General features: G+C 42.1%; 1 protein-coding gene across 2 annotated transcripts; it reads right to left on the reverse strand.

Annotated features, from left to right (window-relative positions):
- Positions 1-363: 363 nt before the first annotated feature.
- lipea (lipase, hormone-sensitive a) lies at positions 364-10,994 on the reverse strand. Of its 2 annotated transcripts, none has more exons than XM_078290576.1 (11): positions 10,975-10,994; positions 8,087-8,328; positions 7,366-7,650; positions 6,855-6,945; positions 6,549-6,694; positions 6,252-6,437; positions 5,369-5,512; positions 4,803-4,947; positions 4,211-4,438; positions 2,747-3,138; positions 364-1,410 (listed from the first exon to the last, which is right to left on the reverse strand). In XM_078290576.1, exons 2-11 carry the CDS (start codon positions 8,324-8,326, stop codon positions 1,144-1,146), a joined length of 2,124 nt encoding a protein of 707 aa, XP_078146702.1. In that variant the 5' UTR covers positions 8,327-8,328; positions 10,975-10,994; the 3' UTR covers positions 364-1,143. The 2 variants fall into 2 exon arrangements, with proteins under 2 accessions (XP_078146702.1, XP_071751110.2); XM_071895009.2 differs by lacking the exon at positions 10,975-10,994 and adding an exon at positions 10,768-10,846.
- Between the last annotated feature and the right edge of the window lie 1,882 nt (positions 10,995-12,876).

A 12,876-nucleotide genomic window follows, 5' to 3' on the forward strand; every position in this document is an offset into this window, starting at 1 on the left:
TACTTATGGAAAAACTTGTGTGAAGTAATAATAGCCATCATTTCTACAATAAACTTAACGATGCAGCATGGAATTTCTACAATGTTTATACATAACACTTGTCAAAACACACAGGAGTGTTTATGAAATGGGGAACAGATTAAATCATAATAACATTTCTGTACTACATGTAAAGTATGGCCCACCCTGGGTCAGCAGGTCTATCTGGCGGCGGGACAGTACATGCTGTGCTAATAGAGGGGGAACACTCAGATTAGCTATTCAGAAGACTCCTATAACTTTACATTGTGTACCTTTCCTATTTACACATCAACATAACAGTATGTCCCATGGCTTCAAATGAGCACACATTTTAAGAGCGGGTAAATGTTTATATTTTTGATTTAATACAGGCTTTAAATATTACAATACATGTTAAATACTTAGAATTCCCATTTACAGTATAACAAGTTACTGTCACACTCACATACTACTGGTCAGTATTAGGTGAAGGCCACCTTATCAATAGCTGTAAACACCTGAAAAACAGGCAACACCACATTATGTTGTTGACCCAAACATATAATACAGTACATCCGGAATGTTTTCCCTGTAAACCTCGATCCTGCACAATTTGGTAATGTATAGGCAACGTGAAACAAGGCTTCCCTTTATACACAAAGACACTTTTATACGGTACAGCTCTACATTCAAGGCACGACAGCTCCAACAACTGAGATATCAATTCAAAAATTATTGCAAAAGCTGGTTCTAGTGATTTATTTGCTCTGTTCCATGTTACCCAGTGTGAAAATTCTGCTAAACTACAACTATATTATCATGTGAATTTGCCCTTGTTCTTACACTTATAATTCTGGATAGAAAAATACACCCTTTTTGTCATCGTTCAGTGTGATATTAAAACTATTTGGTAATTGTGCGTTTTACAAGAAAGTAAGTGTTGTCAGTGGCTCTCTGAATCATCAATGCATGCAGAAAATGTTTTTTCTTCCCCAAAAATGTGCAATATCTTTAAGCTGCCTCCAATTTTGCAGTTCTTGTTTTTTCGTCATATTTTGTTGCTGATTTATAGCCATTTTTTATCCTAAATTTATTGTGCGTCTTAACATTCCAAAACCACAAATTCCCAAGATGCCAGATAAATCAGCCTGACGGACCGGTCTTGTGATTTGTCCTCTCCAGCTTTGGTCGCTTGCGGAGAGCGGTGGGCGGGTCCTGTTGCTGGAAGACCTCTCTCATTCGCTGTAGACAGATTTCTGTAGCGACCTCTGTGTCTTTGGAGAGCTGCGATAGGCTGAGGAAGCCGTGTGGGAGGTCCTCCACCACCGTCAGACTCACAGGCTGGCCCATGTCTCGCAGCTTCTTGGCAAACATCACAGAGTCGTCCAGCAAGGCATCCAGAGCCGAGGCCTGCGTGGACACATGGGGGAGAAAGAAAACCAGCATTGACAGAACAAACATTAAACAGTTAGCTGGTGAAATGCAAGCCGTAGAGGGAATAACAGACGCAGCAAATATGAAAAATAGGAAACCTTGGGAGGGAGGGGTAGTGTGAGTCTCGACAATGAAAGCCATGTGTTTTATGAATTTATGTGTTCACTCAAAATAATTACTTATTTAAAAGATTGAAAAACTGGTGCTGGATCACCAAGAACTTCAAATTTATTTAAAAAAAACTCAAAAACTGGATCGCACTCAATGAATGAATTGAGTTCATCATTGAGCTTAAAGGGGCATCATGCAATGATCTTTATCGACCTCTACTGGCGACCAGTAGGAATTGCAATAACACTGCTCAAATTTATCTCCTCCTCTTTTATTTGTTTTATTATTTTATTGGTTTTACTATTGGCATTGTTCTCTTTCATTTGTTTATAATATTATGTTGGTTTTGCTATTGGCATTATTATCTTTTATTTGTATTATTCTATATTCTATTTTATTATGTTAAGCACTTTGTAACCTTGTTTTGAAAAGTGCTATATAAATGAAATAAATAAATAAATAAATAAAAGTCTCCAATAAGCCCCCCGTCCCTCCCAACGCCCCCCGTCCCTTTGAGCTACGGTGGCCTGTAATTGACACAAACAATACAGTCACATTTTCATAATAGAGACAAGTAAGCTAGCTAATTAGAGCATAGATCCAACAGAAACGTTTAGTGAAGAGGTAAAATATCACCATGCTAAATAATGGAATAAAAATACTGCTTTGACATTTGTTTTTTTTGGCTTGAGAGCGAGGCTTTTTAGCCTTCGCAGCTGAAATGTCTTGCATCATGTAACACTGTCCTCCCTTGTTGAGCAGTTGAATATGTGTGTATGTGGGGAGGAGGGTGGGTGTCTTTAAATTCCAATGGGCAGAGAGTTGTTGTTCCATAACAGATTACAATGCCAGAAATATCAGCACATGGCAAAATAATCCTTGACTTATTGGCATTGATCAACAACCCTATCAACCCCCTGCAGATATATTATGGTCATTTTGTGTTATGGGGCAGTAAAAATCTTATTTATTGCCCCTTTAATTCTTTTCATCAAGATGTATAACTAGTGTGACAGCTAGATGTTTTCGGCCCGCTTCCTTCTGCAGTACAGGCACAGGTCAAACCTTGTAGCTGTGCCACTCGTTACACATCATGTTGAAATAGATCCAGCTAAGTGATTGAATTGTCTGGACCAGATTTTGAAATAAACCCAATTTCTAGCAAATATTGACTTGTCTACCCACTGCCTCCCTCTCTCACCACTATGTGTACGGGCGGCAGGCCTCTCAGCAGGTTGTTCGGAGCCAGCAGGGGCGACACAAATGGGTTCTTGATAATGGGGCAGGCAGTCGGGCGAACAAAAGCCAGGCAGTCGGAGCGCAGCGGCTCGAAGCCCTCTGGGTAATCCCTGGGACCCTCGGAGCTCAGCGCGGCGGTGTGGGGGGACGTCCTGCGGGCGTCACTGCCCGGGGATCTTTTTGGCGCCGATGACAGTGAGCGCGCTCCACCTGTGGTCCGCATGGGATCCAGAAAGGAGTGGATCCAGTTGGCGGCTCCCTGGGTGAGGTCACTGAGCAGCAGGGCCGTGTCCCGGCCCAGATCGCTCAGGCTGCCGCTGCCCACTGCAGGCTGCACCAGCTGAGAGTCTGCACCTGGGAGAGGGAGGGAGAGAGAGAGAGAGAGAGAGAGAGAGAGGATGTAAGGAAAGAAGAGGATGAGACAAATCAGAGGAACAGAGGAAAGAGACAGTAGAAAAGAAAGAAGGAAGAACATGGGTGTTGCATTTAGACTGTTGTGGCTCATTTCTAAAACTTTCCACTAGACACTTAGAGGCCAGTCTAACACACTTCTATTTTTCATACATTTAGATTTACTCACAGCTTGGTTTTTGCTGTTAGTCTCAATGGCAATAGACACAGTACTTTATTGCAAGAATGGGTGAAGATGGTGAAATATAATATTAAAACTGACGCACTGTTTCGGTTCCATAAAATAAAACAAAACACCTTACCTTTGAGTAAATCAAAGTATCAAAGAATATTCTCAGAACGATCAAAACAAAAGTAAAGAGATGGTACAAAAAGGACAAACAAAAAGCGATTAAAAACTACTTACCCATTATTATAGTATAGTATAGCATTATTATAGTAGGAGTTTGCATGGCCGCTAGTAGGTGCTGCCATAACTCAAACTAGCTACACTATTATTTACAGAAAAATGAGCCTTTCTACTCCTATTGTCAGGAATCTCTTGTGTTTGCCTTGAATAAACTCTGGATGTGTTTACAGATTGGCACTCCCGAGCGCCAGAACACGCTGTAACACCAAACTGGGCTGTTTGTGTACTCAATGTCACCCTGCTGGAGGACTCGGAGTGCATTGTGGGTAACTCTGGCTAAGGAAATGGTGTGTCACAGCCCTCCAGTGTTTACAGTGGCAGTGAATGATATCAGGCTGACCAGCGAGACCTGTTAGCAAACTAGCTGCCACGCCAAGTCAGACCACAACTAGACACAGACTTTGCATTTACATGCTTGCAGGAGGGATAATTGGCTTGATAGTGTAAATGATAATAGGTTATTGATTCTTTCCTCACATTTATCTGGACATAAATCCCTCTAATATTTTCCTCTCTGTTCCAGTGGAGGAGGAAAGTGCTCTTTGTTTAAATGAGGCGTGAAAATAGCACACACCTAAAACGTACACACCCTCTACACCCACATACCTGCGTAAGCGTTCAGACACTTGGCGAGGACACCTAGAGGCAGCAGGGGGTCAATGAGCGTGAGCAGGCGGGAGGGCGAGGCGTCAGTGGTGAGCAAGGTAGCGGGGTAGGCGGCCATGATGCCGTCAGGGACTCGGATCCCGCTGGCGATGGCCTTCATGGACACGGTGATGCAGAGGTTCCCCCCGGCGCTGTCCCCTGCCAGACAAACCCGCTCCGCTGTGGAGCCTATGGGACACAAAGACAGATCCTGCAGTATGTAAACATGGCTGCTGCATTCCCACGCAATGCTACAAACCTCAAGGACACAAGATATGTTGGTGGACATTTTCATCCAAAGCACCTTACAATACCATTGAACCCATAACTCTGTCAATGTTAGTGCTATACTCTACTCTATTTCTGCATATCTCTGCACCTGAGACGGCAGATATGACACTTTTTCCTGTTCCCTGTTCTAATAATAGAGTGGTACTGTGAACAGATAAACAATGCACTCACAAATTAATCTGTCGCAATGCATGAAATACATTCCCTCTAATGTTTTGGATATATATAGCTGTGTTTTCTGGCTCCGACGACACACACTGACCCAGCAGATGACAGTTGTTCAGCGCCCAGCAGTAGGCATAGAAACACTCCTCCAGCGCTCGGGGAAACGGAGCCTCAGGTGACAGAGAGTAGTCCACAGACAGGATGGGCACGTTCAGGTCCTTCGACCAGCTTCTCAGATAATACTAATATATGAGAGGGTAGATGGAGAATGAAATAACGTCAGATGAGAGAAATGCAACACAGTCAAAAAAGAGAGTGTGCATAGAGTGTGCACTCCAAGGTGTGAGAAATGGAGGAATTTCTTGTTTTATTATTATTTTTGAGCCATTTGTGTGCTATTTTATAGTTGTTGCTACCCACTTCCAGTCATTTTACTTATTTATTTACTACCTTTAAATTTACTGTTCAGACTGGGCAGCACTTTGTAACACTGCTTTTGAAGTATAAGCACTAAAGATTATTATTATTACAAGTAGTAGTGGTAATAATAGTGATATTAGTAGTATAGTGGTAGTGTTAACACTGTGATAACTGTTGCAATTATCTACTAAAGATTAAGCTACTGTTTACATAATTCATAATCACTATTCCAGCGTAATGTACCTCGTGGGATTTGGAGGTCTGGGCCACAAAGCCTCCTCCATGGAAGTGGATGAGCAGCCAGGGGGAGAGAGGCCTCTTCTGTAACCAGGGGAGGGAGAGGGGGGGAGGATTGGTCCGGGAGAAGGCCAGCAACTCCTCATTGTCCTGTACAGTAAGAGGGTCATAAGGTAATAAGTGATAAAGAAAACAAGGCAATAGTGAACATGTTGTCCCCCATGCACGTCATTGTTTGGGCTACCCATTACCCAATGCTTGTAGAGTACAGAGTATGGTCTCTGTCAGTTGATTTATTTGTGAGCTGTCACGCATCATATCTCAGACACAACTGATCGATCAAACAGTGCAATTTTTTAAAATGCCAGAACACAGTGCCAAAATGCATCATTCCTCCAAGTTTCATCAAAATCGCACCAGTGGTGTCTAAGATATTAAGTTTGAGTTTAAAGTTTTGACCTTTAATTATAGCGCCTCTTTGAGGCCAATTAAGGTAAGAGTAGCTGAATTTGCAAGTTTTGTGTTAACTGGACTCACGGGGTAGGAGATGGAGCCTTTCAAAGTTTGAAATTTTTACCTTTAATGATAGCACTCCCATCAGGCCAATCAACGTAATTTTTAACACCAGAACACAGTGTCAAAATGTGTCATCCCTCAAAATTTTGTCAAAATCAGACCAGTGATATCTCTAGATTTCATCATGTGGAGGACAAAAAAAGAAAACAGTTCATGCATGCCAGTTCATGTTTAGTTTTTTTTCCCAGATTTTAGGATATACAGGTTCCAGTTATTTCTAATGGCCAATTACTAGTTTCCTATTATTTCTTGTGTGTGTTCCTGATGACATCTCTGCACTTCATCAGAAACCAGAACACCCGTGGAGTCTCACCTGTCCTTCTCTGAGCTCGTAGGAGATCAGCCGCATGTGGACCGGCCCCGGGCCCCAGTGGGCGATCGGAGGGGAGATGGTGGCAAAGAGACTGGGGTCAGAGGCCAGCGGGAGGCGCAGAGGGACGGGGGGCACAGACAGGGTGAAGTTCACCTGCACCGGGTTAGAGGTTATTCTGCTGAAACCCTGCAGGAGGGAGGAGAGGGGATGGACAGAGAAAGAAACGCCAAGGAATGAGAAGTGAAAACGTATGCACATCTAAGGAAGACAATGGGATCAATGCTTGGCCCTGCCTACTGTTATAAGCCCAGACTCTGTGAGGTTCCAGAAGGATTTCCAGAACTGCAGGTCCAGGTTCTGGGTTATGCGCTCAAACTCGGCCCCCCTCAACTCCGGGTCGATGACGTACTTCCCTGATGTGAGGAGGGAAAGGGCTGCCATGCCTAGGAGAGGAGAGGAGAGGAGAGGAGAGGAGAGGAGAGGAGAGGAGAGGAGAGATTTTCAGAAGGATGATGACATCTAAAAAAGGCAAAACAGAACCTACAGTAGAAATTCACTGCCATCAATAGGAGATCAAGACCAAGACAAAACAGAAAGACTCACCTATCCCAGACTGCTGTTTCCCGTAGGTCTCTCCATATGAAACCATGCTTATGACGACCGTCTGGAGAAACGGACGAAGGGTCGGCGAGAACTACCAAAAGAAATGACAGGGCATTTAATAGGAAGAGTTTTGCTCCAAATTGAGGCATCCAACATTAAAAAAAAAAAAATGACACCTACTTTTTTTACAATGATTGAATGCACAAAACGAAAACTAGTTATGGCACTTCTTAAAGTGTAGGTAACTTAAACGCTTGGTTGACAAAATGAAAACACTCGACCGGATATTCTATATTTTATATTTATACAACATTTGTTCCCGACCATGTGTTGTGATTGGACGAGAGGCATTCCATAAGCGCTCATAACCGCAATACACAAACTTATACCTCATAATTTTAATTTAAATCACATTTCAGGGACATAACTCCACAGCGCTAAAACAAATTGTTCTAAACTAAAAACACACACAACAAGTGGTGAGAAACAACTCTCACTGCCGCTGACTGACCTGGAAGCCCAGGCAGCGTCCGTAGAAACAGGCTTTGTGCATGGAGCTGTACTCCTGCACGAACCTGCGGCTCAGGTCCCCGTCCTGCAGGGAGTACAGCTGCCCGCAGCTGTTGTCGTTCATAAGCCGCTGGGCGAGGTGGAGCAGCGCTCGCAGCTGGCACAGAGCGTTACAGTAGGCCTCCATCTCTGAGGCGTTGTGGTCCGCCCGGAAGAAGGCACCGTGACAGTTGGTGGCAATATAACGGGCTTTGTGAATGATGTGCAAAAGGCAAGACTGCAAGACCTGGAGACAGCAGAGAGAGGAGGGTGAAAGAAAGAAAGAAAGAAAGAAAGAAAGGAAGAAAGGAAGAAAGAAAGAAGAAAGAAAGAAAGAAAGAAAGAAAGAAAGAAATGGAGCAAGTATCAACATCCTCTTTCTGCCAGGAAGCAACAGGCTTTATGGGAAATGTGGTTTTTATTTTGAGAAACACTAGTTCTAACAATACCACTGCCATGAGATAGAGGCTACAAATCATCTCGACCGTGATCTCATTTGTTTACAGTAATCATACCAAGGTATCACAATTAATTTGACAATGATATAATGATGATTAGATCAAGATCAAATAGCAAATACAGTAGCATCTGTCAAGTCTAACAGAAAATGGATCCCTTTTGAACACAGCAATGACAGTTCACATAACAAAGTGCAGAGCAGTGGTGGGTGGCACCAGTTATACCTTGACCAGGGTGCGGTAGCCATTCCCAGGCGTTTGTGCGTCAAAGTCGTAATGGTGGTAGACCGCAGTGAAGCTGCCGACCACCGGCTCCAGAGCGCGGCCGTGCTCCTGAATCTGTCTCATGGATGTGACCAGGCGCTTGGCAACATCACCGTATGGCAAGTCGGGAGGCGCACGCAGAGCGGAAATATTCTCCTCACACACCGTTTCCAAGGCTGCAAACACAGCCTTGTAGTCCATGTCTGAGGCAGGGAGAAAGAGACACAGAGTATGTATGTATGACTTGCCTTTATATCCACCTTTGCACCTATCTCAGCCAGACACAACAGACATGTGATGTGCACTGTATTCCTTCACAAAACGGACCACCAGCCTAAGTGTAAACACACAAATCATTATGACCTTATCGCCTAAAGCCAACCTCACTGCTTCTATAATCACAGGCTCTTGTTATCTGTTTGTTCAAGGGTTGAAGTTCCGGTACAGCTGCAGGATAGTACTTTGAAACCAGGCTGGTATGTGTTGAACCCAGGAGGATGAGCTGACTGCAAAGGCATCAGCTAATGGGGATCCTAAATAATAACAATACAACCTAATAAACAATAAAAAAAACAATAGACCCTATGGAGTGTGAAATGCTGAGTCCTCTTTTATGTCAATAAAAACACAGACATGGTGTAAGATGACTGTGATCAAGCCCACAATACGACACATAGCCAATCAAAGTTTATATGCATACACTATTACATTAATCTGAAACTGCTGGCATTAACTAGTAGCTTTACAGGTTACAAAATAGCACTGATTGTAAAGTTAAAGAGTTTTGTTCACTGTTACACTCACATTTATGGGTATATAACCCAACTGGTAATTCCCCTGCCATGTGTTTTCAACTTTGGTCAATGATGTCATATTGTGGGTGTGATCACAGTGAGGTCACCACCCAAAACTGAAAAGACTTCCTGAGGAGGATACAACTGTACATGCTGGGAGACTTCAGGAGCGGCTTCTTTCATCTCCTCCACTACTGGGGCAGCAAGCAACATGGTGGCATGAACATCAATTTGGGGCTCATGGAGGAAAGGAGGAGTGATTTTTGGAGCTTTGAGATGCACCCACTGTCTCCTAAACCAGTGGTTCTCAATCTTTTTGGATTGCAATGTCTACTCGCGACCCCCGTCACAAGAGTTCAACCAAAGAATGATTTTCCCTTTTCAGGTTGTTTCACTTGATTCATTATCAGAGGAGGCTGAGAGGCTGAAAACTATTCAGTATTTCACAAGAAAAATAGCAAAAATTTGAGAAAAATCTAAAAAAATAGACATGATAATACATTTGTATAGCAGAAATATGCTTTTTTCCTATCCCATATATCATCTCGCGACCTCCCAAAATTATCTTGTGACCCCCAGGGGGGTCCCGACCCCCAGGTTGAGAACCACTTTCTCCTAAACAGCAGCAAGGGAGCGCTCCATCCAGAGAAAGCTGGACTCATCAGCGTTAGATCTTTTCCTCTCTCGTCTCTTTCATGAAGCATCACAGACTGGGCGGATTTGTAAACATGAGCACATAACCACATTACATGATTTCTGGGTATTGAAGTTCAAATTTTTCAAAGATCTACTTGCCTGCCGTTTGGAGCCGCCAACATGTGAAGTTGCCTGGTGCAGCTTTAAAGTTATAAAAAATGTAAAATCTCTACAGTGTCAACAGCAGCTGTCAGCAGTAAGCCTGGATAGCCCGGGGCAGAGTGTGAAATCAGGACACTGTTCTAGTTGTGGCGATGTTCATAAACACCGGTAGCTTTATCACAATTTGAATACCTGCTTGATCAATTTTTTTCCATTTCTAAATAGTCACTGTCTCAACGAAAAGATTTAGGCTTACTATATTAAAAATATGGCAGTAACTAACATGTTAATAAGTGTACTCTTATACCAAAATGGAATTCACACTAGCCTATTTCCATATGAAACTCTTCTTATTTTGGCTCTATCTGCATTAGGTAAGGGATTCCCAAACTTTTTCATGTCAAGGGGCCACAGTTATATTTACATTAGATAACAGAGCCCTATTTGATAAAACTACTCACATCAAAAAAGATTATTCTTGGTATTATAGTTATGTTTTGATGTAGAATTGTGTAACTCTGTGTTGCAGATGGGGAGAAAGTGATCAAAACAGTCAGTCAGCCTTATATTCTCTCACTGTATCCTATGTTATGTAACTATGCACATAGGGGAATTCAATTAAATTACAAAAAAAAGGCTTAATAATAAGCCCAGCGTCCTTTTTGCTTCAGTACATGCAGACTTTCAACATAATTTTCAATGTCTATTTGACATCACACAATATTTGGATTCGCTTGTTGCCCATTTAGTCTGTATCTATGAATTCACTACTTCCCATACAAAATAAAACCACTGTGTGACAGCAGTCCTTTTAACCCAAACAGCTGATAGATGATGACGTAAAACTGGCAACGGGCTCGCCACTGTCCAGTGTCTCCGGTACAATATCAGCTTTCAGCAGCGATATCTTCTTCCATACTGTTAAAACGACACTCATACTTGGACAGTAATGTTTTAATGTGGCGACATCATTTCGCCAGCGTGTCTCTCTGCCTTCACATTGTGAAACTAACGATAAATAAACGAGCCGATATCACTATGGTAGCAAACCTTTGATATCGGCAACTTCAAATCCGCAGACCAAGTTGGAGGACTGTCGATCACTTTGTTGCCTTTCAGTGAAGACCGCGTTACAGAGACAGTGTTTAATACCGGTCACTCCTCCCTTCACACCGCCGTGTCAGCGCCAGAAACGCCGCACATTACAAACTGTGTGTGAATGTGACTTCCTAGGTGATTTTAAATCCTACTCACCACCAAAGTCATCCTCTTCCTTCATCTGCTGACAGTTTTCTGTTGGTTCGCCCGCAGAATGCTGGGTAGGCGTCATGTGAGCAGAGCGCGAGCTGCGCCACACTGCTGCAACCCGGACAAATGATCAACAGGTAGACTGACACTTTAGTAACTGGTTCAAATCAAATTTTACTGATGGAAATATTAAAACATATCATTATTATTTATTTTGTATTTGTATTTATTTATTTATTTTATTTTATTTTTTGGAGGGGGGCGGTGTCAAACATGATATCTGACACCACTGGTCTGACTTTGACCAAACTTGGAATGATGCATCTTCAATAATAATATATGCATCTTCAATAATAATAATAATAATAATAGTAATAATAATAATATTAATGATGATGATACATTTTATTTATATAGTATTTTATATAGCTTTTCTAAGTACTCAAAACGCTTTGCATAGTAAACGAGATATACAAAAAACACATGAATGACTGAATGAATAAGACAGTGAATAATTAAATACTAAGTAATTATGGCAAATAAAACAATCAAGAGAGGCTAGGGAGAAGGACAAGGGAAGAGGCGCCCCCATCGGCCTGATGGGGGCGCTGTAATTAAAGCAAAAAAAATTGAACATGTTAACTCAGACACTACTGGTCCAATTTTGATGAAACTTGGGAGAAATTATGCACTATACGCTATAATTAAATGACAAAATTTCAAACTTTGAAGGCCTTAACTGCTACACCACAAAATAGATGAAACTGATCATGATGATAAATGACAGGTATTCCACTGCCTCTGGTTAGTTTCTCTCTCCTTTTTATCCTTTTCTTTTGGCTCCCTCTGTTGTCATGGATCTGAATAAAGCCTAAATCATCCAGCCTATTTATTCCTATATATAGCAGTTGTAATGCAGGCTGAGGTTTGGTAAACTCCTGTTTTGCAGCACAGAATATTAGAACAGAAATATTCCATGCACACTTCCTTGCTTTACACAGCGCTTTATTGCTGAGCTTTCGGCCTTAGGCCATCATCAGAGCAAAGTGAGCAGCACAGAATATTGACATGTCCGTCCCTGCTTTTCAGACCCTGATTTGTGTCGTCCTCGCTTGGCCTTCCTTTAAATTTCAACATATCAATTGTGTGATGTACTATGCAGTGTTTGGCTTAGTGCTAAAAATAACCTTTAGTTAGAGGGGTTTTTAAAATATCGCAATCCTTCAACAAGCAACCCAAAACGTGTCTTTACTGCACTGACTATCTGCCCAGTGTGAAGGAAACTAAACTCCTCCATTTGCTCTCTTGTCACTTTGGACAGGTCAAGGCTTTCTTCAAATGATCAACAACCATTAAACATTAAAACGTTAAACACACGGGAGTGGTCATGAAAAGATGCTCATTAGCCAGCCAAACTCCAGAGGTTAGACTTTGTGGCGTAATGTGACTTTCCTGGTTGGAGATGATTCATCGTTCTGCAGAATCAAACAGGTGCTTAATGACGTGCTGTGGGTGTTGTGGCCACAATGTGAGTGTGTGTGTTTCTCATAATACACACTGTGGACACTTTCTGCCTATGACTCAACACTAGTGCTGATATTAAATATTGTAGAAAGCATACTGGTTTGGTTGTGTTTTAGATTGTAGAAAGCAATCACTGCTGTTTAGTATAGAACTTCATGATGAAACAGGTAGTTGTGTAAGTTAAGTAATATCAGTTTGGTGCAAACAGAAAAGGTCACTTCATTGATCTTATGTTGATTCAACATTTCTGTGTCACTTACTTGAACCCTAAACTTACACACGTCCTTCATCTCCATGCAGGTGGAACTGCTCTCATTCTGTCTCTTCTCTTCAAAGTGACACCGTAAACAAAATGTGTGGCGGATGAAAACAGGATTGAGGTGATAT

The sequence above is a fragment of the Centroberyx gerrardi genome, chromosome 19 (genome assembly GCF_048128805.1).
Source record: "Centroberyx gerrardi isolate f3 chromosome 19, fCenGer3.hap1.cur.20231027, whole genome shotgun sequence".
Taxonomy (NCBI): Eukaryota; Metazoa; Chordata; class Actinopteri; order Beryciformes; family Berycidae; genus Centroberyx; species Centroberyx gerrardi.

Excerpts from the sequence above, each read along its gene's own strand:
- lipea (XM_078290576.1), bottom strand. The coding sequence starts at position 8,326 with ATGGACTACAAGGCTGTGTTTGCAGCCTTGGAAACGGTGTGTGAGGAG. Across the intron at positions 4,948-5,368 it reads AGACCTCCAAATCCCACGAG|TATTATCTGAGAAGCTGGTC; the intron begins GTACATTACGCT and ends CTCATATATTAG. Across the intron at positions 4,439-4,802 it reads GAACAACTGTCATCTGCTGG|GCTCCACAGCGGAGCGGGTT; the intron begins GTCAGTGTGTGT and ends TGTGTCCCATAG.